This window comes from Macaca nemestrina, chromosome 10 (genome assembly GCF_043159975.1).
Source record: "Macaca nemestrina isolate mMacNem1 chromosome 10, mMacNem.hap1, whole genome shotgun sequence".
Lineage (NCBI taxonomy): Eukaryota > Metazoa > Chordata > Mammalia > Primates > Cercopithecidae > Macaca > Macaca nemestrina.
In genome coordinates, this window is record NC_092134.1 from 31029019 (window position 1) to 31056896 (window position 27878).

At 37.4% G+C, this 27878-nt stretch overlaps 2 protein-coding genes across 7 annotated transcripts in view; one reads left to right on the plus strand and one right to left on the minus strand.

Annotated features, from left to right (window-relative positions):
• Window positions 1-18300, minus strand: part of PARPB (PARP1 binding protein) — a 65480-nt gene extending 47180 nt beyond the window's left edge. For all 5 annotated transcript variants that reach the window (XR_011608924.1, XM_011761746.3, XM_011761745.3 and 2 more), the window contains exons 1-2: window positions 18206-18300; window positions 14472-14627 (exon numbers count right to left, since the gene is read on the minus strand). Coding sequence is in view for 4 of the 5 variants with exons in the window: in XM_011761746.3 (XP_011760048.2) it covers window positions 14472-14624 (153 nt within the window). In the remaining variant the exon portion in view is untranslated. The remainder of the gene's footprint in view (window positions 1-14471; window positions 14628-18205) is intronic.
• Window positions 18301-18349: 49 nt separating this feature from the next.
• Window positions 18350-27878, plus strand: part of LOC105493820 (nucleoporin 37) — a 49017-nt gene continuing 39488 nt past the window's right edge. For both annotated transcript variants that reach the window (XM_071071234.1, XM_011761744.2), the window contains exons 1-3: window positions 18350-18433; window positions 19889-20109; window positions 26230-26354. In XM_071071234.1, coding sequence (XP_070927335.1) covers window positions 19954-20109; window positions 26230-26354 — 281 coding nt within the window. In that variant the 5' untranslated portion in view covers window positions 18350-18433; window positions 19889-19953. The remainder of the gene's footprint in view (window positions 18434-19888; window positions 20110-26229; window positions 26355-27878) is intronic.

Here is a 27878-nt window from a genome sequence, read left to right on the forward strand (position 1 = left end):
GTTTGCATGCCAATATTATCTAACTATAAAACTTTCTTTAAAGTCTTCAATATCTGCATAATAAGTTCTCTCAGTGAACAAGTTGAAGGGTTTTTTTTATTGATTCCATTCTGCTCCCTTATTAATGAAATTAATAATGATGCCTTCCAAAAGCTGCCAGCCCTAATTCAGCAAAAATTAAATTCTAGCTACTCCTTTTGTTTGTTTGTTTGTTTGTTTTTGAGACGGAGTATCGCTCTGTCTCCCAGGCTGGAGTGCAGTGGTGCGATCTCAGCTCACTGCAAGCTCTGCCCCCCGGGTTGATGTCATTCTCCTACTTCAGCCTCCGAGTAGCTGGGACTACCAGGTGGCCCGCCACTACGCCCTGCTAATTTTTTGTATTTTTTAGTAGAGATGGGATTTCACTGTGTTAGCCAGGATGGTCTTGATTTGACCTCGTGATCCGCCCGCCTCCGCCTCCCAGAGTGCTGGGATTACAGGTGTGAGCAACCGCGCCTGGCCAATTCTAACTACTCCTTTCTAATACACCATGAGTACTAAATATTTTTAAGTATCTATATATGGTTTATGAAATGTAATACATTGCTGTCTTCCATAGTTAAGTTCCTTTAATATTTTAGTAGTTTCCATTAACACCAAGATCTGTCCATTAATTGCATTTAAAGATAGGTGGGTATTGAAGTACGACTACAGTTCACTAGAACTAAACTACAATATAACCTTTACCCAACAAAAATAGAAAATTAAGTACTCCTGAATATTATTTTCTATATATTTGACCCTTTTAAATCTGCATTTTTATACTTCCTATAATAATTAGCCACTGTTACTACTCACTATCCACATTTAAGACAAAGTGTCCAACTGCCTTAAAAGAAGCAGCTCTTTACTCATCTATATAAACACAACTAAAAAAATTATCCTAATTGTCCTTAGTGCAGGGGCCTGTTGTGTCATGAAAATGGAAATTAATTCTATTTCATGAAACTAGTTCAATGAATAACCCAAAAAAAAAAAAATCGGTAACTCTCAAACATTGGATCTATTCTCCAAATGTAGGACATATTTGTAATTTTCCAGCATTGTACCAAAAACTGTACACTTACTCCCCAACCCCACAAAGGTTACACATCAGAAAATTTCCAAATGGTATTTAAATTAAATAAATCCAGTTATTTAGTTTTAAAACTAAACTGTTTTATCTCAAAAATTCGCAAAACTATTCTTAGTCTGACATCCTTCATGTTTAAAATAAGATTTTGTGTAATGTAAATGCACAACTTATTCTTACCCTTTTGACTATAACTAGTTAAAGTAAAACTATGTAAGCTCTTGATCTTGTGAGAAAAAGTTTTGACTAGATTAACAGTGTTTATACTGGGATTGTAAAAACATTTTAAATCCAAATAAAAATGCACTCCAGATATCAGTTTTCATGATCAGGTGCCCACCATGACAGCATATTCTATTATTCAAACCAGTAACAACTGATTGAGAGAGTCTGTGGTCAAATCAGAAAATATTTTGCTAGGAAAACATGCCAGCTGGCTAATATATGAAGGAAGTTCAAAATGTTCAGCACTTTAATTCTCTGATGGACATAAGAAGGATTGTATTTCACAAGAATAAAATGAGAAAAGCAAGAGTTACACATTTTCCAAAGCATTTGTACTCTGTACATTATATCATATATTTCTAATAATTCAAAATTTTAAAACTTTACATTTTTAATTGACTAGATGTTTTGTTGTCATTAGAGAAAAGATAGGTCTACTTAAGAGCACTAATGGGCTATGTGACCTTGGGTAAGATACTGAAACCCTTCAGTCAGTTTCCTTGGTTATAAAATGAGATTACACAGATTAAATAACACCTGACGAATGACAGGTAATCAAAAATGTCAATTTCCTTTCTCTTCTCTTATTTAAAGTAAAATCATTGTTTTGAGGGGAAAGAGTGGTGATAAAATGTAATACAATTTTAAAAACCTGTTTCTTCTTGTCAGATCCCAGGTATATCATTTTCAAATCTGACAGTCAATCACAGGTACTTTAACTGCTTTCCATAAAGGTATAAAATTAATACCTTCATCTGCTTTATGCAATGGAATATTGTAAAAGTTTCTCAATAAGACAATTTAAGGCCAAAAAAAATAGCCTCTATTAACACGATTGCCAGTCAGATGCAAAATAAGAAGCTAATTCCAAAGAAAGAAAGCCAAAATATTATTTGCCACCTAATGAAGTCATACATTTGTCATATAATGAAGTCAAAAGTCCTCAATGAATCTATAAAGGTTAAATCTTTAGGAGGAGGTTCCAAGATGGCAGAATAGGAACAGCTCCAGTCTAGAGCTCCCAGCATGAGAAACGCAGAAGACGGGTGATTTCTGCATTTCCAACTGAGGTAGGAGGTTCATCTCACTGGGGCTTGTTGGACAGTGGGTGCACAGCAGGGAGACTGAGCCGAAGCAGGGAGGGGCATTGCCTCACCCGGGAGGCGCAAGGGGTCGGGGAATTCCCTTTCCTAGCCAAGGGAAGCCATGACAGACGGTACCTGGAAAATTGGGACACTCCCACCCTAATACTGTGCTTTTCCAACGGTCTTAGCAAACTGCACACCAGGAGATTACATGCTGCGCCTGGCTTGGAGGGTCCCAGGCCCACGGAGCCTCGCTCACTGCTAGCACATCAGTCTGAGATGGAACTGCAAGGCGGCAGCAAGAAATGGGGAAAAGATTCCCGATTTAATAAATCGTGCTGGGAAAACTGGCTAGTCATATGTAGAAAGCTGAAACTGGATCCCTTCCTTACACTTTACACAAAAATTAATTCAAGATGGATCAAAGACTTAAATGTTAGAACTAAAACCATAAAACCCCCAGAAGTAAACCTAGGCAATACTATTCAGGACATAGGCATGGGCAAGGACTTCATGACTGAAACACCAAAAGCAATGGCAACAAAAGCCAAAATAGACAAATGGGATCTAATTAAACTAAAGAGCTTCTGCACAGCAAAAGAAACTACCATCAGAGTGAACAAGCAACCTGCAGAATGGGAGAAAATTTTTACAATCTACCCTTCTGACAAAGGGCTAATATCCAGAATCTACAAAGAACTTAAACAAATTTACAAGACAAAATCAAACAACCCCATCAGAGAGTGAGCAAAGGATATGAACAGACACTTTTCAAAAGAAGACATTTATGCAGCCAACAGACACATGAAAAAATGCTCATCATCACTGGTCATCAGAGAAATGCAAATCAAAACCACAATGAGATACCATCTCACACCAGTTAGAATGGTGATCATTAAAAAGTCAGGAAATAACAGGTGCTGAAGAGGATGTGGAGAAATAGGAACACTTTTACACTGTTGGTGGACTGTAAACTGTTTCAACCATTGTGGAACACAGTGTGGCGATTCCTCAAGGATCTAGAACTAGAAATACCATTTGACCCAGCCATCCCATTGCTGCATATATACCCAAAGGATTATAAATCATGCTGCTATAAAGACACATGCACAACGTATGTTTATTGCGGCACTATTCACAATAGCAAAGACTTGGAACCAACCCAAATGTCCATCAATGATAGACTGAATTAAGAAAATGTGGACATATACACCATGGAATACTATGCAGCCATAAAAAAGGATGACTTCATGTCCTTTGTAGGGACATGGATGAAGCTGGAAACCATTATTCTGAACAAACTATCGCAAGGACAGAAAACCAAACACTGCATGTTCTCACTCATAGGTGGGAATTGAACAATGAGAACACATGGACACAAGAAGGGGAAAATCACACACTGGGGCCTGTCATGGGGTAGGGGGATGGGGGAGGGATAGCATTAGGAGATGTACTTAATGTAAATGACAAGTTAATGGGTGCAGCATACCAACATGGCATATGTATACATATGTAACAAACCTACACATTGTGCACATGTACCCTAGAACTTAAAGTATAATAAAAAAAAAATTTAGCAGGATAAAACTGCTAGAGAGGCACTGTATAACTCAAGCTAAAAAATTTTCCCCCTCAAAAAACATGCTAAAAACCTAAAATGTAAAGGGTATTTTAATATATCTTTTCTTTTCTCCCACTTTAACAGTTAAGAAAAAACAAATATGCCATTAGACAGACTAACAACTCTACTAGGTATTCAAAAGTTTTACTGTAGTCAAATTCAGTTGTAAGAATTATACTTTAAGACTTATTTTCTCAAACTTCAGAGAATTAAAAACCTACGTGGTGGCTCACGCCTGTAATCCCAGCACTTTGGGAGGCCAAGGTGGGTGGATTACGAAGTCAGGAGATGGAGACCATCCTGGCTAACACAGTGAAACCCCATCTCTACTAAAAATACAAAAAATTAGCCGGGCATGGTGGTGGGTGCCTATAGTCCCAGCTACCCGGGAGGCTGAGGCAGGAGAATGGTGTCAACCAGGAGTTTGCAGTGAGTGGAGATCGCGCCACTGCACTCCAGCCTGGGCAAAGAGCAAGACTCTGTCTCAAAAAAAAAAAAAAAAAAAAAAAAAAAAAAAAAAAAAAAAAAAGGACAACAAGAGAGAAACGTAAATAGAGCTCAAACACAGGATAAAAAATATAAGCAATGGATATACACAACCAACTCTATCTACTTTTAACTACTATGTGCTACTCATGAATGCACCTGCAGACATATATTTATGTTGTTTCATATCATTGAGTACTTGGAAGTCTGAGCACAGTTGAGGATGCCTAAGCTAACTCTGTATGTGGAAAGTTGAAATAAAACTGACCTACAACCCATCACACCACTACACATGTGCACACACATAAAAGAACTGTGAAAAGCTCAGTTGCAACTCACCTCTTCTTTCCCACCCAGAGTCTGAACTTTCACACTGAATTAAGTGAATTAGCAAGTAGAAAATTAGCAAGTAGAGACACTGAGTGACTGCTACATAGATAAATCCTGAAGAAAAACTGATTTGGATTGAGTATTTCAGTATGTCAAAATTTTTACAATGAGGGTTAAATGTTTTTCAGGGTACATTTCACTTAGCTTGTTGATAAAATCTATTTATTTCTTTAGAAGTAATTCATAAATAAATGAAAGGAGGTGATTTGAATGTAGTCTGATTCCAGAATAACAGCCTTCAATCACTATACAAGACTGATTCTGAAAAATGGCCTCAATTCCTCTCTCATTATTTTCCAGTGTATGGTCACCAAGGTTTAACCCTTAGCTAGTCTATTTATTCAATATTCTCAAATCCATCATTTACCTTAGTACTATTTCTTCACACTACTAAAGAAGAATGAATTAAAATAAAAATAGGCTACCAACTTAAGTGACTGAGTGAACAAGGCACATGCCAGTACGACTAAGAGTATGAATGGGAAAGTAAGTTGAAAAAGCAAACAATGTGCTCTATTTAAAAACTGATGTGGGAGTGACTCCATCTCGAAAAAAAAAATGATGTGGGAAACAGTACAGGGACATCAAGGTAAAGATGATCATACTAGATTTAAGACCCAGTAGAATGGTATCTCACATAAACGCAGGTACAACAGTGTAAGGGAAATGCATCCAGTTAAAGTAGGTAAAATGGAGAAAAGGTAAAATTTGTAGGTAAAACTAGAAGATACTGAAAGAATTAAGATCACTCCACCCCCAAATTATGCCACCTGGTAAAATGAAAATTTAGGCTAAAAGTACTTGAAAAACAGCAGGTGCAAAATGATCACTATGAACTTCCTTCTGTTTATTCAAAGCAGAAGACAAAATTCCCATGTGAAAGATATCCTCTTTATATAAGTAACAGTCTTATCATCAAGGAGTATAAGCTGAGGTCCAGGGAAATCTATACAAACAAACCTTATTAAACTAATCTTTATTTCCTGGCCACTACTACATCCAATTAAACACCCTAGGCCAAGTTCCTTTGCCTCGTCACATTTTCATTTTACTACTCTTTCTCTGATTCAGTATATAAGTGCTCAACTCTAACTTGTCTTTTGGTCTTCATTTCCTTATGCATATTCCTGTGCCATGTAATACTCATATTAAAGTTGTATGATTTTCTCCTGTTGATCTGTCTTACGTCAATTTAATTCTCAGGCCCAGCCAAAGAACCCTAAAAGGGTGGAGGTAAAATTTTGCCTCCCTTTCAGTACCAACAAAATTTATAACAAAGAGAATATCTAAAATACATATAGAAATATTCCAAATAAGAAAGAGGTCAGACACAGTGGCTCATGCCTGTAATTCCAGCACTTTGGGAGGCCAAGGTAGGCGGATCCCTTGGGCCCAGGAGTTCAAGACCAGCCTGGGCAACATGGAGAAACCCTGTCTCTATAAAAAATAAAAGAATTAGCTGGGCATGGTGGTACATATCTGTAGTCCCAGCTACTTGGGAGGCTGAGGTAAAAGAATCACCTAAGCCTGGGGAGGTCGCGGTTGCAATGAACTATGATTGTGCCACTGCACTCCAGCCTGGGTGACAGAGTGAGAGCCTATCTCACCACAAAAACAAAAACAAGAGACAAAAACAACTCAATAGTAAAATAAGAAAAGGATATGAACAGAAAGTCTATGAGGAGAATACCTACCCACTGGCCTCATAAAATGAGTTTGAAAGTGTTCCCTCTTCTGCATGCTTTTGGAAGAGTTTGAGAAGGATTAGTATTAGTTCTTTAAATGTTTGGTAGAATTCAGCAGTAAAGCCACTAGGTCCTGGGCTTTTCTTTAATAAAAGACTTCTTATTACTGATTCAATGTCCTTACTTTTTATTGGTCTATTCAGATTTCCTATTTCTTCATGATTTAGTCTTGGTAGATAGTACGTGTCAAGGAATTTATCCATTTCTTCTAGGTTATCCAATTTGTTGGCATACAAATTGTTCATAGTAGTCTTTTATGGCCTGTTTTATTTCTGTGGTATCAGTTATAATGTATCCTTTTTCATTTCTGATTTTTTTTTTTTTAGTCTTGTCTTTTTTCTTAGTTTACCTAAAGGTTTGTTGATTTTGTTTATCTTTTCAAAAAGCCAACTCTTAGCTTCATTGATCTTTACTATTGGTTTTTTGGTCTCTATTTCATTTATTTCTGCTCTCATCTTTATTATTCCTTTCCTTCTGCTAAGTTTGGGCTTAGTGTATTGTTCTTTTCCTAGTTTCTTTTGGTTTAACATTAAGTTTATTAAAGATCTTTTTTTAAAAAAAAAAAAATGTAGGTGTTTATTGCTGTAAGCTTTCCTCTTAGAATTGCTTTTGCTCCATCCCATAAGTTATGGTATGTTGTACTTCCATTTTTTTAAGGTTTTTAAAATTTCCTTTTAATTTCTTCTTCGAATCATTGGTTAATTTCCACGTGTTTGTTAATTTTCCAAAATTCTTCCTGTTACAGATTTCTAGTTTCATACCACTGTAATCAGAATACTCGGTATGATTTCAATCTTCTTAAATTTGTTAAGACTTGTTTTGTGGGCTAACATATGATCTATCTTGAAGAATGTTCTGTGTGAACTAAGAACTCTTCCAAAAAAATGAAAAGGAAATACTTCCAAACTCATTTTATGAAACAAGCATGACCTGGATACCAAAGCCACAGTAGGACACTGCAAGAAAAAAAAAATTGGAGGACAATATCCATAATGAACACATATGCAAAATTCCTCAACAAAATACTAGGAAGCCAAATTAAACAGCACATTAAAAGGATCACTCACGATGATAAAGTCAGATTCATACCAGGGATGGTTCAACATACACAAATCTATAAACAAAATATGGCACATAACAGAATGAAGGACCAAACACTATGATGATCTCAAAAGATACAGAAAAAAAATCTGACTAAATATCCTCTCATCATCAAAATTGTCAACACATTAGATATAAAAGAATATACTTCAACATGAGAAAGGCCATATATGACAAACTCACAGCTAACATCATACTTAATAGTGAAAAAGTTGAAAGCTTTCCCTCTAAGATCAGGAACAAGACAAGGATGCTTACTCTTCCCACTTCTATTCAACATAGTACTAGAAGGTGTAGCCAGAGTGGTTAGGTAAGAAAAAGAAATAAAAGGCATCCAAGTTGGAAAGAAATAAGTGAAACTGTTCCTGTTTACAGATAACATGTTCTTATATATAGAAAATCATAAAGACTCCACCAAAAACTATAAGAATAAACAAATTGTGTAAAGTGGCAAGATACAAAAATAAAAATACAAAAATCAGTATCACTTCAACACATTAAAAACAATCTGAAAAAGTAATCCGGAAAATCCCATTTACAATAGCTATAAAATACAAAATTTTTACAAATAAATTTAACCAAGAAGATGAAAGATCTGCACACTGAAAACTATAAAACATGGATAAAGTAAATTAAAGAAAATACAAATACATGGAAAGTTATCCCATATTGATGAACTGGAATAATCAATATTGTTATAATGTCCATATTATCCAAAGCAATATACAGATTCAATGCAATTCCTATCAAAATTCTAATGCCATTTTTAACAGAAATAGAAAAAACAATTTTAAAATTTATATGGAACTACAACAGACCTCAAACAGCAAAAACAGAAAAAACAATTTTAAAATTTATATGGAACTACAACAGACCCCAAACAGCAAAAACAATCTTGAGCAAAATGAAAAAAGTTGGAGGCACACACTACCTACCTTCAAAATATACTACAAAACTATGGTAATCCAAATAGCATGGTACTAGCATAAAAACATACGGCTAGACCAATGGAACAGAACTGAGAACCAAAATATATATCCACAGATTTACAGGCAATTGGCTTTCAAAAAAGGTACCAAGAACACCTAATGGGGAAAGAACAGTCTAATCAATAAATGTTGGACAACTGGGTATCTGCCCGCAGAAGAATGAAATTAGACCTTTATCTCTTTTACAAAAATCAACTCAAAATGGATTTTTTCTTTTGAACTTTTAAGTTCAGGGGTACATGTGCAGGTTTGTCATATAGGTAACTTCATGTCATAGGGGTTTGTTGTACAGATTCTTTTTTGAGACAGGGTCTCACTCTGTCGCTATCCCCCAGGCTGGAATGCAATGGAGTGATTTCAGCTTACTGCAACCTCCACCTCCCGGGTTCAAGTGATTCTCCCACCTCAGCCTCCCAAGTAGCTTGGATTACAGGCACATGCCATCATGGCCTGGCTAATTTGTATATTTTTAGTAGAGACGTGGGCTTCACCCTGTTGGCCAGGCTGGTCTCAAACTCCTGACCTCAGGCGATCTGCCTGCCTCAGCCTCCCAAAGTGCTGGGATTATAGGTGTGAGCCACCGTGCCCAGCTGTAGATTAGTTTGTCACCCAGGTATTAAGCCAAGTGCCCATTAGTTATTTTTCCTGATCCTCTCCCTCCTCCCACCCGTCACACTTCAGTAGGCCCCAGTACCTGTTATTCCCCTCTATGTGTCCATTTGTTCTCATCATTTAGCTCCCACTTGTAAGTGAGAATATGTGGTATTTGGTTTTCTGTTCCTGCATTAGTTTGCTAAGGATAATGGTCTCTAGTTCCTTTTCCAACAAAGGACATGATCTCATTCCTTTTTACAGCTACATAGTATTCCACGGTGTATATGTACCACATTTTCTTAATCTAGTCTATCGTTAATGGCCATTTAGGTGGATTCCAAATCTTTGCTTCTGTCAATAGCACTGCAATAAACCTACACATGCATGCTTTTATGATAGAATGATTTCTATTCCTTTGGATTTATACCCAATAATGAGATTGCTGGGTTAAATGGTAGTTCTGTTTTTAGGTCTTCAAGGAATCTCCACACTGCGTTATGCAATGGTTTAACTAATTTACACTCCCCCAACAGTGTATAAGTGTTCCTTTTTCTCCAGTCTTGCCGGTACCTGTTGTTTTTCTTCTGAGACAGAGTCTCGCTCCATCACACAGGCTGGAGTGCAGTGGTGCAATCTCAGCTCACTGCAACCTCTGCCTCCTGGGTTCAAGTGATTCTCATGCCTCAGCCTCCCAAGTAGCTGGGAATACAGGTGCATGCCGCCATGCCCAGTTAATTTTTGTATTTTTAGTAGAGATGGGGTTTCACCATGCTGGCCAGGCTCGTCTCAAACTCCTGACCTCAAGTGATCCGTCCACCTTGGCCTCCCAAACTGCTGGAATTATAGGCTTGAGCCACTGTGTCCAGTCGTCTGTTACTTTTTGATTTTTTAATTATAGTCATTTGGCTGGTGTGAGATGCTATCTTATTGTGGTTTTGACTTGCATTTTTTTTAATGATCAGTGATATTGAGCTTTTTTCATATGCTTGTTTGCCACATGTATGTCTTCTTTTGAAAAGTGTCTGTTCATATCCTTTGCCCACTTCTTTTTTTTTTTATTTGTTTGTTTTTCCTGAGATGGAGTTTCATCCTCCTGTAGTCCCAGCTACTAGGGAGGCTGAGGTAGGAGAATGGTGTGAACCCGAGAGGCAGAGCTTGCAGTGAGCCAAGATTGTGCCACTGCACTCCAGCCTGGGAGACAGAGTGAGACACCATTTCAAAAAAAAAAAAAAAAAAAAAGTGAACTTACAGAAGTAGAAAGACAATGATGGTTATTTTAGCCAATTTTTTGTCAATTTAAAAAACTATGTTTTTTTAAAAATTAAGTGATTTGTCTAAGGTCACTCAGCCAAAAGGCTGAATTAGGCTGTGAACCCAAGCCAACTGACTCCCTAGCATTTACTCTTAGCCATAATACAAACTGCTCTGTTTTATTAACAATATATTTTGAATATTTTTCCATGTCAATAAATGTACACGTACCTAAGCTATTTAATTATTGCACACTATTCTACTGGTGGTTTACAATGCTATATACAACCAACCTCCAGGTGATATATGTGTAGAATATTTCTAGTTTATTTCATTATTAAAAATGAATCTACTACGAAAAAGATACCTAAATGATCAAATAAGCATTTAAACAAATTTTTAAACACGGTAGCTGTCCAAAAAATAAAATGAAATACAATTTTTTCTCTTTTATAATAAAATCTGACATCTAATATGGAAAGAGGGATAAAAAATGGCACTCTCTTCCATTGATGATATAAATGTAAATTCTTTTTTTTCTCTCTCTCTTTTCTTGAGATAGGTTCTCACTCTGTTGCCCAGGCTAGAGTACACTGGCGTGATCTCAGCTCACGGCAAGCCTCAACCTCCCAGGCTCAAGTGATCTTCTCACTTCAGTCTACCAAGTAGCTGGGACTACAGACGCACTCCACCACACCTGGCTAATTTTTGTATTTTTTTGTAGACACGAGGTTTTGCCATGTTGCCCCAGGCTGGTCTTGAACTTCTGGGTTAAAGCAATCTGCCCATCCTGGACTCTCAGAGTGCTGTGATTACAGGTATGGGTCAGTGTGCCTAGCCCATAAATGTAAATTCTAACTGCCACATGCAAGATAAAAGTGTCTATCATGTAGCTACTTAAATAAGGAGCCTAAGGAACCTCTTGCTTGGTACAAACATTTCATTTCAAGGCAAAACTATTTGTAACACAAAAGAACTTCAGTCTAAAGATCCACCAATAAATAAAATGTAGCAGTCATATTAAAGGAACATGTGAGAGTGATAAAATGAATAAATTAGATTAACTTTTCTATCAGTACCTGAAAAGATCTTGAAAATAATGTTGGATGAAAAAAAGATATAGAAAGAACTGATACTGTTACAATTTTATTTTATTTATTTATTTTTGAGGTGGAGTCTCACTCTGTCGGCCAGACTGGAGTACAGTGGCTCACTGCAACCTCTGCCTCCTGGGTTCAAGTGATAATCCTGCCTCAGCCTCCTGAGTAGCTGGGATTACAGGCGCCTGCCACTATGCCCGGCTAATTTTTATATTTTTAGTAGAGACAAGGTTTCACCAAGTGGGCCAGGCTGGACTTGAACTCCTGACCTCACGTGATCTGCCGGCCTCAGTCTCCCAAAGTGAGGGATTACAGGCGTGAGCCACCGCCCCCGGCCCCATCTGTTACAATTTTAAAACAGACACACCAACAGTGCAATATGGCTAACTTGATACGCAGAAAAACTTCCTGGTACAGAATACCTAAAACTACAGGAGAAAATAGAAAAAATGTTTTAAAGCATGACTAAATAGTCTATAAAAGAGAAACTACAAAAGGTCAAAAACAAAGAGAAAGTGCCAATATAGAAGGGTAAGCAAAAGGTGGGGCTTGTGTTTGTTTCAAGGCATCTACTACTCCGTGGCACTCTAGAAACTGGTTTTCATAAACCCTGAGCACAAAGTTTAAAGGACAAAGGAAGAGTCCAAGAAAGGTAGAAAGCTGAATCAGAGACCCTTTCTGCTCACCCCGCCACATAAAGCCAAAGCCTTCTAAAGGCAACACTCTTAATATGTCTCCTAGAAAAACAATTTGCCCAGTGGAAGGCGTTGGTGAAGAGATTTGCCAATTAAGTGATTCTAGAAGTTATTCCAGTATTGTGCTTATCTCTCTGGGTAATCTTTGCTTTGATTTTTGCCTAATAATTAATTTCTGTTGAGGTAGGGGAGAATAATCATCTGACTTGGCAGAAAATTGAAGGTTCATTCCCTGGAGAGGGTGAAAAAGAGTCTCTAGATCAAAGAGTACAACTGAGGGGCTCAGCTTGATCTCTCTGATGAAGTCAACTGTCTGGTGTCTGAGCATCATATTCTTCTTATGGCTATTAGTTTACATGTATTTGTATGATCCTCTACTTAATGTCTGCCTTATCTACTAGGTAATATGCTTCATGACAGCAGGAGTCAAGTCTGGTTTTGCTCACCGTTTTAACCCTAACGCATATCACAATGCCTGGCATATAGTAGAAGTTCAAAAATAGAAAAAGAGAAAAAAGTAATTAGTGGAGGGAAGGAGATTAACATTTATTTAAACAGCTGTATGGCCTTTTTACTGTTCCTGGAACATTACAGGCATAGTCCCACCTCAGGGCTGCTACACCTGCTCCTCCCTTTGCCTGAGATAGACCCTTCCCATAAAAATCCCCATGGCTAATGACTTCCCCTCTTTCAAATCTTTGCTCAAATAGTACTTTCCAGGTGAGGCCTTCCCTGACCACCTTATTTCAAATTCCAACAACCCTTTTATCCCAAACTCTGCATATTCCTTAGTTGCATCTGTTTTATTCTTTTCTGTATGTTTATTATGTACATATTAATAACGCTATTATTAATAGCGTTTATGTCCTAAAAGACTAAATATCTTACAGTACTAGCTATCTCTCCCTAGAAGGTTCACTTTATAAGAACAGAGACTTCTTTCATCACTGTATTCCCAATTTTTACAATGATGTCTAACACACAGTAAAAACTCAGTATTTGTTCAAAAAATGACTATATAAAGTAAAATATCACTGTCATTGTTTCAGAGATTCAAAATTTATCTTAACATGCATTGTTTAAAATATGCAAAACTGCCAATTATTCTTGGGTAGAAAACACTATCCCTGTTTTAAGATTTTATACTTTTTAAGTGTTAAAATATTCTTCCTTTTTCAAAATGATGATCATAGTATATAGTAACTATTTTTTCTCAATGGCCTTATTTGCAAAAATGAGAAATGATTAAAATCTGTCAGTGTCTAATAATTTTTTAGAAATTTTACTGGTCTATGGAATCTAAAAATCTGGAAACTACTGACATGTAAAATTAAAACAACTCATCAGAATGTCATTTCAATATCTAGACCAATAGACCCATTGAAACTAATTCTACCCTTCAAAAATCCTCTTGTCAAGCCGGTATCTTTACCAAAGTCAAACCATGACTTTGATTCCCCTGAACCCTTCTTCTGAACTGACTTTCCTCATCATGCCTCCTCTACAGCCTTCTCTTCCTTTACCTAAAATCCATCTAATATCACAAAGCCGCTCCTTACCACTCTACCCTACATTCATCCTTTTCTCATCTGAACACCTCCAGCCCTTTAGCTAGGGCTTAATTCCAAACACTAGTCTGGCTCAAGCTACCTAAGTAAGAATCACTTTGTGGAAATTTTTTAAAGGCAGTTTCCAGCATCTCAGTGCAGATCAGAATTTCCAGGATTGGGGTACAAGAGCCAGTAGTTTTTAAAGTTTAGGGAACAAAGAAAGTCTTATTCAATAAAAATAATTTGACCACAATAATAGTTACATGTTTATCCTGAGTCTTCCTATTAAACAACAAATGTGCATGTCCCATGTATAATCATACATATGAAGAGTCTAATTTTGAAATAATTAATTTCAAATTCAATTGTAACATTCTGACACAGATACACAGGGGCATTTGTGAAAATGGTGTATTATCATAGAAGGGCACATATTGTAAGGAAATTAATATTCTTAAGTTTATTCAAATGGGCAGCAATGAAATTTTGCTTTAAAAAAACAAGTTAACCTAAATATAGTTTACCAACCTGTTTGTTGTTCTCTGCCATAGAAAGCTGCAATGCCAAGAGCATGGAGTCTGCACCACATAGCGTAGTTCTCTCAGAGTTACAAAGAGCACGCCAGTTCTTTCGAAACTCTTTAATCATATCCAGGACAGACTTTTGATTAAGCACAGACATTATCTTAAAGTAGGACAGAATACAAAGTTAAAGTACCTTACGTTAACTGGAAATTAACATTTAACATGTATAGGCAAGCACAGATAGAGAAAAATATATAGTGAATGAGAGGTCATTTCGTATTTACCAAGATTGCTTTTAATTACATTTAGGAAAACAAAGTAATACAATTTCTGCTCAATCATATTTCCCTTCCCTTTGGTTTCTTAAGCCAAACCTTTTGAAAGAACAAAATGCAGCCTTCAATTCTGAAAATTCACACAAAAACAGACATGCAAATTTACTGCAAACTTATAATTACAAACATAACTAATTAAAGTTGTATTTAAATATATATATTTGTTTTGAGATAGGTAATATCTGATAAATTGGGAAAAAAAAAAAACTAAAAAGCCAATTTCTTCCCATCCTACATTGTCCCAAAAGAGGTGGCCTATTTTTCTACCTGTTTGAATCTGGACCAGCCTCATGACTTGATTTAACCAATAGAATGTGGCAAGAATGACGCTGTGGGAGTTGAGCTTAGGCCTTAAGTGGTATGTGCAGAAGTACTAATACAATAGGCCTGAATGCTCTCTTTTGAAGCTGGAGTTCAGTCTGGGAACTTAGATTTCAGGAGCGTTTCCAGTAAGAGTGGTTCACTGGGCTAAACTGTTCATTCAAACAATATAGTTTATGCTAAACACTTGCGAGTCTGGAATTTTGGTACATGTCAGACAGTGGATGCCTTTGCACTTAGCCCCCAATAAAAACCCTGGGCATGGAGTCTCTAATAAGCTTCCCTGGTAGATAATTCACATGTGTTGTCACAACAGGTTACTGGAGGAATTGTGTCCTGCGTGACCACCAGAGTATCACCTAGCAGTGTCCCACCCAAACTGCTGATCCACAGAATCAGAAGGAAAGGGTTATTTTAAAACCTTAACTTTTGAAATGGTTTGTTACACTGTACTACATAACCAATAAAATAACTAATATTTAGGAGCTTACTTGGTGGAGATGCTTTTCAAAAGCTTAATATTGATTACCTCACTCAATTCTCATAAGTGTCCAATAAGACAGGTCTGTTACTATCCTCATTTTACCTAATATCCTCCATGTCACTCAGCTTGTAAGTGGACAAACAGTGTAAACTTAAGACGTCTAACTCTATAAGGTGTGTTCCTAAAGCATCATATTAAATAACTTCTCCTGATGCACACAAAAGCCTTTCAAAATAATTTGAGGCAGTGCCATTGTTTCATGTACCCAAGACTACATAAGGCATCCAATTCCTTTCTCTGAGTTTACAGACATGCCCGCTAAAAGTTTTTTTCCTACTTTAGGTACTCAAGTCTAGGCATACTCACATGCCCATCATCTTATTTTGGGCATTTTCTTGCACTCATTCCATTTCCTGACTCCTGCTATGCATTTCTTCTATTTTTATGTGGCATAAACAGAATTCTAGATGTTTACTGGCATCTTTGGTTTGTATAATCAAGAACAAAGACATATGCCACTTGCAAAATAATTAAATTATAGATACAATCTATGATGCAACTTAAAGATACAAGTAGAAAAATCAGAGATTAATTATTTACATAAATGCAAATCCTAGTAAATAGCTAAGAGTTGTATTTCTTCAAAAAATCACCCTCATCTCTTGAAAGAAAAAAAAAAGTGAAGAAGTGTCAGCTTCAGTGACATGGTCACTTTGCCTGAAATAAATTTTTAGGAGTAAATTACTTACCAGTATTATCTAAAGGTCGTCTTATGAGATTTGATTGCTATGAATGAAGACTCACTTGGGAATTAGACTATTCTGAAATGTGGCTCCACCACTTACTGGCTGCGAGATCTTGGCCAAGTTATATCACCTTTCCCTGTCTCAGCTTCCTCATAATGAAAATGAAAACCCTATCCCATAGGGTTTTATGACGAGTAAACAACATAAACACAAGTAAAGCTTTTAGAACAGTGCCTGGCATGTATAAAAGCACATTAACTATTATCACGCATTATGAGTTTCTAAGTTGTTTTGAGTTAAAAGTAAAAGAGCATTGGCCTGGCATGGTGGTTCACACCTGTAATCCCAGCACTTTGGGAAGCCGAGGCTCACCTGAGGTTAGGAATTCGAGACAAGGTTGGCCAACATGATGAAATCGTGTCTGCTAAAAATTAGTTGGGTGTGGTGGCACGTGCCCCAGCTACTCGGGAAGCTGAGACAGGAGAATTGCTTGAACCAGGGAGGTGGAGGTTGCAGTGAGCCAAGATAGCACTACTGCACTCCAGCCTAGGTGACAGAGTAAGACTCCGTCTTAAAAAAAAAAAAAAAAAAAAAAAAAAAAAGCATTACTATAGTGACAGAAAACCAAGAGTCTCATTCAGGGATCAGCTAACTTTTTCTAAAGGAACAAACAGTAAATATTTGAGGCAGGCACAACTACTCATTTTGACCTTCTAGTGTGAAAATAGCCACAGACATACATAAACAAATAAGCACAGCTGTGCTACAATAAAACTTTTTTATGGGCATTGAAATTTGAATTTCATGTAATTTTTACACATCACAAAACATTATTCATTTTTTCCCCAACCATATAAACATGTAAGACTCATTCTTAGCTAAGGAGCTAGCTGCACAAAAACAGGCAGCACAGCTAGTTCGTCAAACCCTGGTCTAGTCCCAGCTCTTCCTGTAGTTAGCTGCCTGAGGGAGCCTTTGGGATAAGCTTACACGTGGTTGCCTAGGTGGAAGCATCATTACACAGAAATACTTGCCTTCCAGTCCCTTGTGAGGAGTCAATGAGACAATAAATATGCCAGCACTCTGAATGGCAGGCTGCACTATACAAGAAAAAAAACAGTAGCCAAAGGCAGCAGCGATAACACTTGTTTTTTAAAAATTGGATTCCAAGCTGCTCTAGAGCAAAAACTGTGAGACAAAAAATTGTCACTGGGCAGGCAGTGTGAAATGGTTGAAAGAACTACATTTTCGAGTCAGATATCACTTCCAGGCTCCCCCATTTATGACCTGTAGTCCTTTGGTATTTAAAATCTCTAATGAGCACAAGTTTCTTCACCTGCAAAACCAGGTAGGGAATTCCTACCTCACAGAATGAGACGTCAGTGCAACGAGTACACAACCCACCTAGTGCCAGGCATTTAGTAGGTGCTCAATTAAAAAACTGCACTCAACATCATTATCAGTGTTAGAGTGCAAGTGCCAAAGGTTCCTTGGGAAGCTGTAACTAATCAGGAGTAGGAGAAAGTTGAGGAATTGGAGTCTGCGTGCATAGTGGGACTAGAATCCTGATTTCCTGCCTAACTAATGGAAGTTAAGCAGGCCTCTATCGGCCTGTCTTCCAAGCTGCAGACGAACCCTCAGGACCTTCCAGCTCCATCGCTAGATACTGTGAACTCCACCTACAGCCCCCAGGCCCAACCAGACTCGAGCGCGAAGTCACTGCACCATAATACTTCGGTCCCACAGCACTTTGCTACGACCGGGTATTATTGTGCAAAACACCCTCAAAAGCCACAGCCTGAAACATCACTTAAAAATGCGACAGTGCGGGTGGGGCAGACGCGAGATTTACCTGGTTAGGGGTAGACCCGAAGACGTACGCTCGAACTTGCGGAAAGTTCCCCCAAGGACAGCCCTCCCGCGGCCGCCTCAGCCGCCGCTGAATACATTTCAAACCTCGCGGGAGACCTCGGGAGCCAATCGCTGTGCTCGCCCTCCGACCCGGAAGCAGAGCCAGAGCGCGTCGCAGCAGCCCCCAACGAAGACCGGCTTGTCTCTGGTCGGTTCCCGGCGCTCTGCGGTGCGTATCGAGCGGGGAGCCCAAGAGGCCGTGATGCTTTTCTGCCGGCCGCCCAGCCCTGCCATTCTATCCCCAGGAGTTCTTCCTTCCCACCTCGGGCCCCGGGAGGTGGGAGCGGGGTCTTGAGGAACTCGCCTGGCCCGGGAGAGGTGTCGGGGCTCATTGCAGGGAGTTATCTTGTTCCCTCCCTTCTTCTCTGCCCTTCTCGTTTTACAGGGGCAAGTCCTGCCGAATGTGTATGGTGAGGCCCTGGGCACTGCTTTAATGAGCAGTAGGTGTGGGAACTGCACAATATCCTGACCTCGAATCTCTTGCACTTCCTATACCTCTGTGCCTCCATGTCCCTAACACTTGCTGGTCACCCTTAACAAGTTTTCAGTCCCGGATGTCCATTCCTAAGGTTACTAGTTTATAAGCGTCTCGAGGTGGGACTCATCTGATTTTCAGTAGATAGAGCCCGTCTGTTTTCAGGACAACGCTTGTGTCGAATTTTTTAAAAAACCAAAAACTCTAAAACCCATAATTCTCCTGTGGGAATGCTACTTCCAGAGTGCACACTAGTCCCTGACGGTTAGTTAAAGTCTTGTGCCTAGTTTTAAGAATATTACTATTTTAAATTTTATTTTAAGTTCCGGGATACGTGTGCGGGACGTGTAGGTTTATTACAAAGGTAAACGTGTGCTATGGTGGTTTGCTGCGCTTGTCAACCCATCACCTAAGTATTAAGCTCCACATGCATTAGCTATTTATCCTGATGCTCTCCCTTCCCCCAACCCCCCGAACATTATTTTTGTATCACAAATTTTGGCACTCCTTACAACAGATCCTGTATTTTGTATCTGTTTATATTGTAGCCCTTTTCACGTTGAGTCATAACTATCGCTAAATTGTGGTCTCCTTTAAGCCAGAAGGCTGTTTTTTTCTTCATTAGCACTGGTTCTCCACACACAATGAAGTCTTCCAAATCCTGGCCCTGCTTACAAGCTTGGCAAGTTAGTTAACCTACTGAAGCTACAGTTTCTCCATCTGCAAAATGGAGACCAGAGGTAGTACCTGCCTTTAGATTTGTACAGATACTAGATGTGGTCATGTCAGTGAAATCCTTAATGTGGCACCTGCAAATAGTGGTTCATAAAGGTTATTTTTATTAACATATTTGCTATTAAAATGATTCCATCTTCAGATGGAATACTTTTTGTTTTAGATAATCTAAACAGAACTTTATGGTGTTTTTGTCTGCTAGAATCACAGATACGGGAAAAAGCTGTAGAGCCAATGTGGAACCATTAATAACTAGATTTAATATTTTTCCTTCAGTTTCTGTCCCTTGATAAGGACTTTAAATGTTTCTTTTGAGCTTTCTGTCTCATTGTAACACCACAACCTTATTTTGATGCATTTGTTTAATGACTAACACTTCAACCATTCTAATTGTACCTGTGCTGTAATCCACAGTTTCGTGACCTTGTCCAGTAGAAGGCTATTTAATTTTCACAACTGCTTGAATTTTGACATACAAGATGAAGCAAGATGCCTCAAGAAATGCTGCCTACACTGTGGATTGTGAAGATTATGTGCATGTGGTAGAATTTAATCCCTTTGAGAATGGGGATTCAGGAAACCTAATTGCATATGGTGGCAATAATTATGTGGTCATTGGCACGTGTACGTTTCAGGTTAGTCTACAAAACTGCACTGAATGACAGTGAACATATTTCACTGATAAGAGAACTTACACAAACCAAATCTAAACTTTGAAAGTATATTGAGTTTGAATGTTAAAAAAAAAAAGATAACGCCCATAGAGAAAGATGTTCCCAGTTATATGTGCCTGAGATTTATGTAAACATTATATAGATAGTGAAAAAGAATAGTATGAGGCTTCTCTTTTGCTTCATGATCATTAATGGAATATTCTGATAACTGAAGGCTATGATTAACTGAACAATGGTGTGTACAGGAAAAAAATATATAAATGAGATCCAATTAATTACGGTTTTTCTACATCCTGCTTTGACATACAAAACCAGCTAATATTGAGAGCCTGGAAAATGATCTTCCAGGAGATTTTATAGCTTTTATAATATTCAGCTTTCCTATTAGTATGCTGTCATACTTTTTGTGCATCTGTAGTATGCAGAGTATGGAGTCTTATTAATTGAGGAGGCAGTTAAGCATCGCTATTAAGAGCGTGAATTCTAGAACTAGAATGCCTACATGTTTACTCCTGCTTTACTTACTTCTTACTAGCTATGAGACCTTGAATAAGATATTTAGCCTCTCCTGTAAAAAAGAGGAAAACAATGCTCAAATTTTAGTATGTGTAAAATTCCGAGAGGGCATCTGACAACATTGTGATCCATATATATGTTTTAGTTGTCATTGATATGGGCAATGGTAATACTCTCAGATTTAATCACCAAAGTAACATTGCTTTGTGGTGAACATAAACCATGTTTTCGCAGAGGAAAACTAGTTTTACATGTAAGAGAGACTTTGAACAACAAAGGTTCAAGCGTCAGGACTATCTGGCTAATCTTTTGTCTGTCAGAATATTATTATTTTTATTATTATTATTATTTTTGAGACAGAGTCTTGCTTGGTCACCCAGGCTGGAGTGCACTGGTGTGACCTTGGCTCACTACAGCCTTCATCTCCTGGGTTCAATTGATTCTCCTGCCTCAGCCTCCTGAGTAGTTGGGATTACAGGCATGCGCCACCACCCCCAGCTAATTTTTGTATTTTTAGTAGGGGGTTTCATGATGTTGGCCAGACTGGTCTCGAACTCCAGACCTCATGTCATCTGCCCACCTTGGCCTCCCAAAGTGCTTGGATTACAGGTGTGAGCCACCCTTCCTGGCCTATCAGAATATTATTAATAGAACTGTATTTCTCAAATTATAATTAATACGGTAATTTGGAAGTGTCCAATTTTCTAAGGTTTAAAATAACTATCACTAAAGTGATATTATATCATTATAAATGTTATTTCCTCCTTTACTGAAAAGGCAATTCTGTATCTTTTTTTTTTTTTTTTTTGATATGGAGTCTTGCTGTTTCACCCAGGTTGGAGTGCAGTGGTGCGATCTCTGCTCACTGCAACCTCTGCCTCCTGACTTCAAGCGATTATCCTGCCTCAGCCTCCTGAGTAGCTGGGATTACAGGTGCGTGCCATCATGCCCAGCTAACTTTTTTGTATTTTTAGTAGAGACAGGGTTTCACCATGTTGGTCAGGCTGGTCTTGAACTCCTGACCTCGTGATCCGCCTGCCTCAGCTTCCCAAAGTGCTGGGATTGCAGGCGTGAGCCATCATGCCCAGCAGCAATTCTGAATCTTACAGTATTGTGACATCAGAAATGCAATTTGGCATTTTATAGCACAATAAATATATAAAGCTTTACAAATTGGAATATAGTCATATTAAAGAGGAAGTATGAATTAAAAGTTTCAGTTTGTTGCTGTCTGAGTAGAATATGACAGCTCCTAGGCTATTTCATACTGTCTCTTTGGGTGGGGGGGTAGAAATTACTACCTTTTAGACTAAATATGACCCTCAGCCTCACTAACATGGACATGGTTTAGGATCATAAAAAGTTATATGATTAAAACAATGTTACATACTTGAAAAAGACTGAGGAAAAACCATTTCTCTAATGCAGACCACCAATGCACAAAAGAGTAAAGCAGCCTCCTACAGGTAAAACTAATTTTTACTTCATTACTTCTAAAATTAATAACTGAACATAAAATTGTATTCAAAAACACTGAAAAATGTTTATCTCTCATTTATGATTAAGAAATGTTGAGAGAGAAAGTCAATGGAGAACAAATTAGGAAAAGAGAAAGGCAAAGATGAGAGAGGGAGAAGATGGGAGAAAGAAGGAAAATGACAACGTGAGAAAAAAAGAACTAGTATAAACATTTGTGTTCTGTTATGTTTTATGGTCACATGTATTGTCTCAGTTGACCCTCATACCTGTGAGATTAGCAATGTAGGTCTCATGCCCAAATTACTAAGGAAAAAATTAGATTTTTATTAATTTGGACAATAGTAAACACAAATTATATTCTGCACCAGACATTGGAAATACAATTAAGTAAGTCCATTTCAAAATAAATTATTGCTTTTCTTTGAAGTTATTTTTTATCTAGCTAAACACTGTTAAACATTATTACTATTCTGTTATCCTAGAACCTTCAAGTTCCATTGCACCCAGTTTCATACCTCTTGTCTTGAGAGAAAACTAAGTAAAGGTAAATTAAGTGGAAAGATTTCCACATTCCTGTCAGAAAGATAATCCTTATTTTAAGGCTATTTAGAAAACGTTGTAGATATAGTGAATTTGAATTTCAACAAAGCATTTTTCAGAATCTCATGCTGTCCCTTTGATTATGATGGACATATGAGCTTCTGCACGATAGTACTGTTAACTGGTGTCATGTATTTGTCAGATATTCCTTAAGTGCATACTGGGTGCCAAGACATGAAAAAAGCAAGGACCGTATCCTTAAGGAAATATTTAAATATAAAGCAGAGCAATAAGAAAACTGCTATAAAAACCTTTGTTAAAGGGCAGAGGAGCATGAACATGTATGTTTGCCTAAATCAGTGTTCTCGTCCAAGTTCTACTAGAGGCCTCAATTCACTAATGAAGACCCCTTGAATAGACTTAGAAATCTGCTATGTATTTTACACTTTTTAAAGTGTACACGTATCAAGTAGAACTAGCCACATTTCACGTGCTTCGTAAGGTCCTGTATGGCTAGTGGCTACCATATCAGACAGGACAGTTCTCTCTGCATTTTCCTCTGTAAATTGACAATAATCTTTAATATAATAATAATACTCTTTAGTTCTCAGCAGTATGTTATGATTCAGAGGAGATAATATATTTTAATACAAATTTCAGGGTAGTATCTAAATGTTTAAAACTGTGAAAGAGGTATTAGACTCAGAATGGTAAATGGATTTTATGTTATTTGTCACTCTATTTGAGTGGACAGAGTTGTTGCTTATAATGCTTTCAGGCTGAGGCTGAATCCGCTGCTTAGTGTGTCTTCACCTAGAGGAGATCAACTATGGCCAAATACTTTCCATCGTTAATTTAGACTGACTTGGTGTGGTTCCAGAGATGGAACATGGAATAATGAGTAGAATTTACATGGAAACAGATTTTGGCTTAACGTTAAGAACTCTTCTAATAATTAGAGTTATTCCCCAATTGAATAAACTTTCCAAAGAAGTAGCTAGTTCCCTCTCACTGGAAATGTTCAGAGAGAGGGGTTGTGTAAACTCAGATGCTCTCCTAGGGATTCAAGCATTAGGGGAAAGAATTGAACTAGAGAAACTTCATAGTCTTGACTAACTGAAATTCTGTATTTGGCCTTAAATGGGTGTGGTAGGAGGGCCTGCCAGTTTCAAACCTTATAATAGCACTTCCATCAACCTGGCTTTGCCCCAACCTCAAATATACTGAAGCCTTGTGTAATCATTTGTATTATAGCAAGTTTTCCAAAGTGTCTTAATTTCCTGCCTATACAATTCTGCTTACACCCCAAACTAAATCCAAAATAGCATTTGTCTCTGCCTATACCACACACACACCCTGGCCTTTTAGTTGGCTTAGTGGCAAACAGTGCTGCCAGGAAAAAAGGTTTCACTGGCAATATAAAAAGCCCAGGCTATACAGTCCCTGGGATTTCTTTATCCCCATGACCACCCAGTAATCCTGTATGTGATTTGGATAACAAATTATAGGACCTGATTGTCAATAATATTGTTACAGTAGCAAGATGATGTGTATTTACAGGTAAAAAATTCATTTTTAAGAGACTGATTTGTCAAGTTTGGAAAAATAGATGTAATCCAAACTGTGAAGTCAGCTATGATTAGGCTTCTAAACTTATTTTAAAATTGCTTAGTGGCTGCTGTCTTGGCATATCTGACTGTTAGCTATACAACTATTATACACACAAATTACGAAGTAGTAAAATTTGACAGTGTTTTTCTTTCCTTGATATGTGTATTTCTATTCTTTCATTTATGGAAAAACTTTTTGCTGTTAACTTTAAGTTCACCTGAAATTTGAAGTTATTTTCAAAGGGTATCTGAATTATACAGAGAAAGATGTGTAGTATGTTTGTGAAATGACTTTACTAGGATTCCATAGGCTATCCTGGAAAAATCAGTATATCTACCTGAATTTCATTCGAGTATACATTATAAAACTTTGCATTTAGATTCTGGGTGAATGGGATTCTTAGATCAGGCCTTCAAGTAATTCCTATCAATATAGACATACGTATTTCATTAAATATCAAGTTTCACCTGCTAGATTTTTTTCCCTGATACTAAAAATAACTGTAGTTAACACACAAGATTTCTTGGACAAATTTGTCATGAAAATTTGGCGTTAGTCTCTAGACCCAGTTCGGGTATTGATTTAAATAACAGAACAATGATATACTTATTTTTAAAATTGCAAAAATTTTTTTATCATTTTTTTTCTTTTTTACCTTTCCTATGGTGCTGAGCAGTATTTTAATGCTTATAAAATATGTGTTATCCATAAAGGCATAAAGAATAATAAGATGAATCCCTATATACCTGCTGCCTATTTTAAGAAAAGGAACATTAGCAATTCTTTTGAGGCCCCCTAAGTATCCTTCCCTTACTCATGGTAGGTATTTTGCATGGCAGGGTTTTCTTTTTGTTTGTCTGTTTTTTCCTGCTTCCCCCTTAAGGGCCCTGGATCTATGCAGAGATCTCTCATCTGGCATCCTTCCTTGTCCTGGCACTAGGATTTGTCTCTTCTCTCTTGCAAACTGAAGCTTTAAATCATTGCATGTAGGCAGATGCCCTTATAACAGCTGCATACCTTGGTAGTTGTTTGCTTGTCTGTATTTGAATTTTTGCAATGTTGTAATGGGAGAACTTTTCAGGTTATTGTCCCCATTGCCAGCGATGGATGGCTTGACTTTTAAAGTTGATTTTTTTTCTCACCTTCCCATGAAGATAAACTGAAATCATTCTAGTAGGGCTGAACTAGATAAATAAGCCAACTTTATTAAGCATTTATTCCCAGAATCAAATATCTAAAACTAACCAGATTATTTCTTACATATTCACTATTCATAGACTGTAATAGTCCAGATGAATTATTTGTAGCATCTTGCACACATATAATGCCACATGTAACACTACATGAACATCGTTGACACTGATTATAAAGACTTTGAGATCTTTATGAGGTCCCAAGGTATTTTCCATGTAATCAAAATGTTCAGTGTATTTTTTTAAATATTGTCAGTAGATAATCCGGTTCTGGTAATTCATTTACCTAGAATATTTTGATTCTTTAGAGCATCCCATTTTCTTTGTTTTCTTTTTTTATAAAGTAGAGACAGGTCTCACTATGTTGCCCAGTCTGGTCTAAGACTCCTGAGCTCCAGCAATCCTTCCACCTCAGCCTCGCAAAGTGTTGGAATTATAGACGTGAGCCAACACACCTAACCAAGCAGTCCCTTTTCATTGAACTTATTATGAAATGCCTCCTAAGATAAAGTGGAACATATTTACTGTTTGTTTCTAGTTGCCTTAGAGAGTTATTTTGTGAGGCCTAGACATCTTTGGATTTTTTTTTTTTAAATTCAATGAACTGGTTAAATCTTAATATGTAATTTGCTTTTGAACTTTTCAAAAGCATAAACATAACCTTCTGATAAATTCATTATAATGAAATACAGAATATTGTTTGTTCTCATTACTTACTAAAACATTTACTGTGTATGCTTAGGAAGAAGAAGCAGACGTTGAAGGCATTCAGTATAAAACACTTCGAACATTTCACCATGGAGTCAGGGTCGATGGCATAGCTTGGAGCCCAGAGACTAGACTTGATTCACTGCCTCCAGTAATCAAGTAAGTTTAACAGTACCAAATGCATTCTTTACTAGTGTACTTTGATTGTGTTACATGATCTGAAGTCTGATCATAGATACTTTTTTCTCCATTTCCATTTTCCACAACCCAAGATATTAGATATTTTGATACTTGCTACTACTTAATAATTTAGGCTTATCATCTGAATTTGTAATTTAAAGATACAGCCATGACTGTGATTCTTTGACCATGTGTTTGGGTCAAACTACAAAGCTTTTTACGTGAGATTCATCTGAATCAAGGTCTTTACAGATTGTTCACTGAATTTACAACTTAATTGAAAGTACAACTCTTAAAATAACTAAATGTAGTTGAGATGTTAATGAGCTTTCCTTCCCCACACATAGGCCAAGATCACATTTTCTTGTCTAACAGTATATAAATCTGTAGTTCTGGTCCTTGGACTTCAGTTTTTGTGAAAGTGTTTAAAAAGAATGATGGTTTTCTGAGAAAAAATCCTAGCAATGCCTGCTGAAACCCTCTTTACAGGGGCAAGAATATGTTAGGTTATTTAAGATCTGTTACAAAACACTAGCCTTGCCTCCTACAAATGTCAAATCTAAAAGATGTGTCTTTTTTAGTAAACAGTTCTTAGGAACTAAAAGTTATCAACTATTAAGCTAACTTCATTTTTTAAATTAAGGGATAATTTAGATACTCTGATATTCTTAGCTGTTAAGGGTACAGTTTGATCAGTTTTGACAAATGCATATTCTTGTATAACCCACACCCTATTCATGCACAGTGTTTCTGTCACCCAAGAAAGTTTCTTCATATTTCTTCCCAGTTAATCATTGTACCCCACTCCCTACAGAAGCAACCATTGATCCGATTTCTATTACCATAAATCAGTTTTGCCTATTCTAGAACTTCATGTAAGTGGAATCATACAGAATGTTTTTTGTGTCTGGCTTGTTTTTGCAATTTTTCCACATTGTTATGTATACCATTGCTTTTTAAGTAGTACTTCATTGCAGTGTATCAATAGACCATAGTCTGTTTATTCATTCTTCTATAAGTGGGTACCAATATAGTTTCCAGACTTTAGTTATTATTTTTTGCTGAATACTGCTTTGGGTGGTTATATGATTTAATTTATCTTAGGAGTAGAATTGCTGAGTCACAGGGTAGATGTATGTTTAACATTTTAAGAAAGTGCCTGTTTCTAAAGTGGCTCTACCATTTTGTCTTTTCCCCAATAATCTAAGGGTGGTCTTCCTACTCTCCAACACTCATTCATTCATTTTGAGATAAGGTCTGGCTCTATTGCCCAGGCTGGAGTACAGTGGCACCATCTCCACTCACTGCAGTCTCTACCTCCCGGGCTCAAACCATCTTCCCACCTCAGCCTCCTCCTGAGTAGCTGGGACTATAGGCGCCCATCATCATGCCTGGCTAATTTTGGTATTTTTTGTAGGGACAGGGATTTGCCTGTCCCTGCAAACTGTTGCCCAGGCTGGCCTCAAACTCCTGAGCTCCGGCAATCCACCTGCCTCAGCCTCC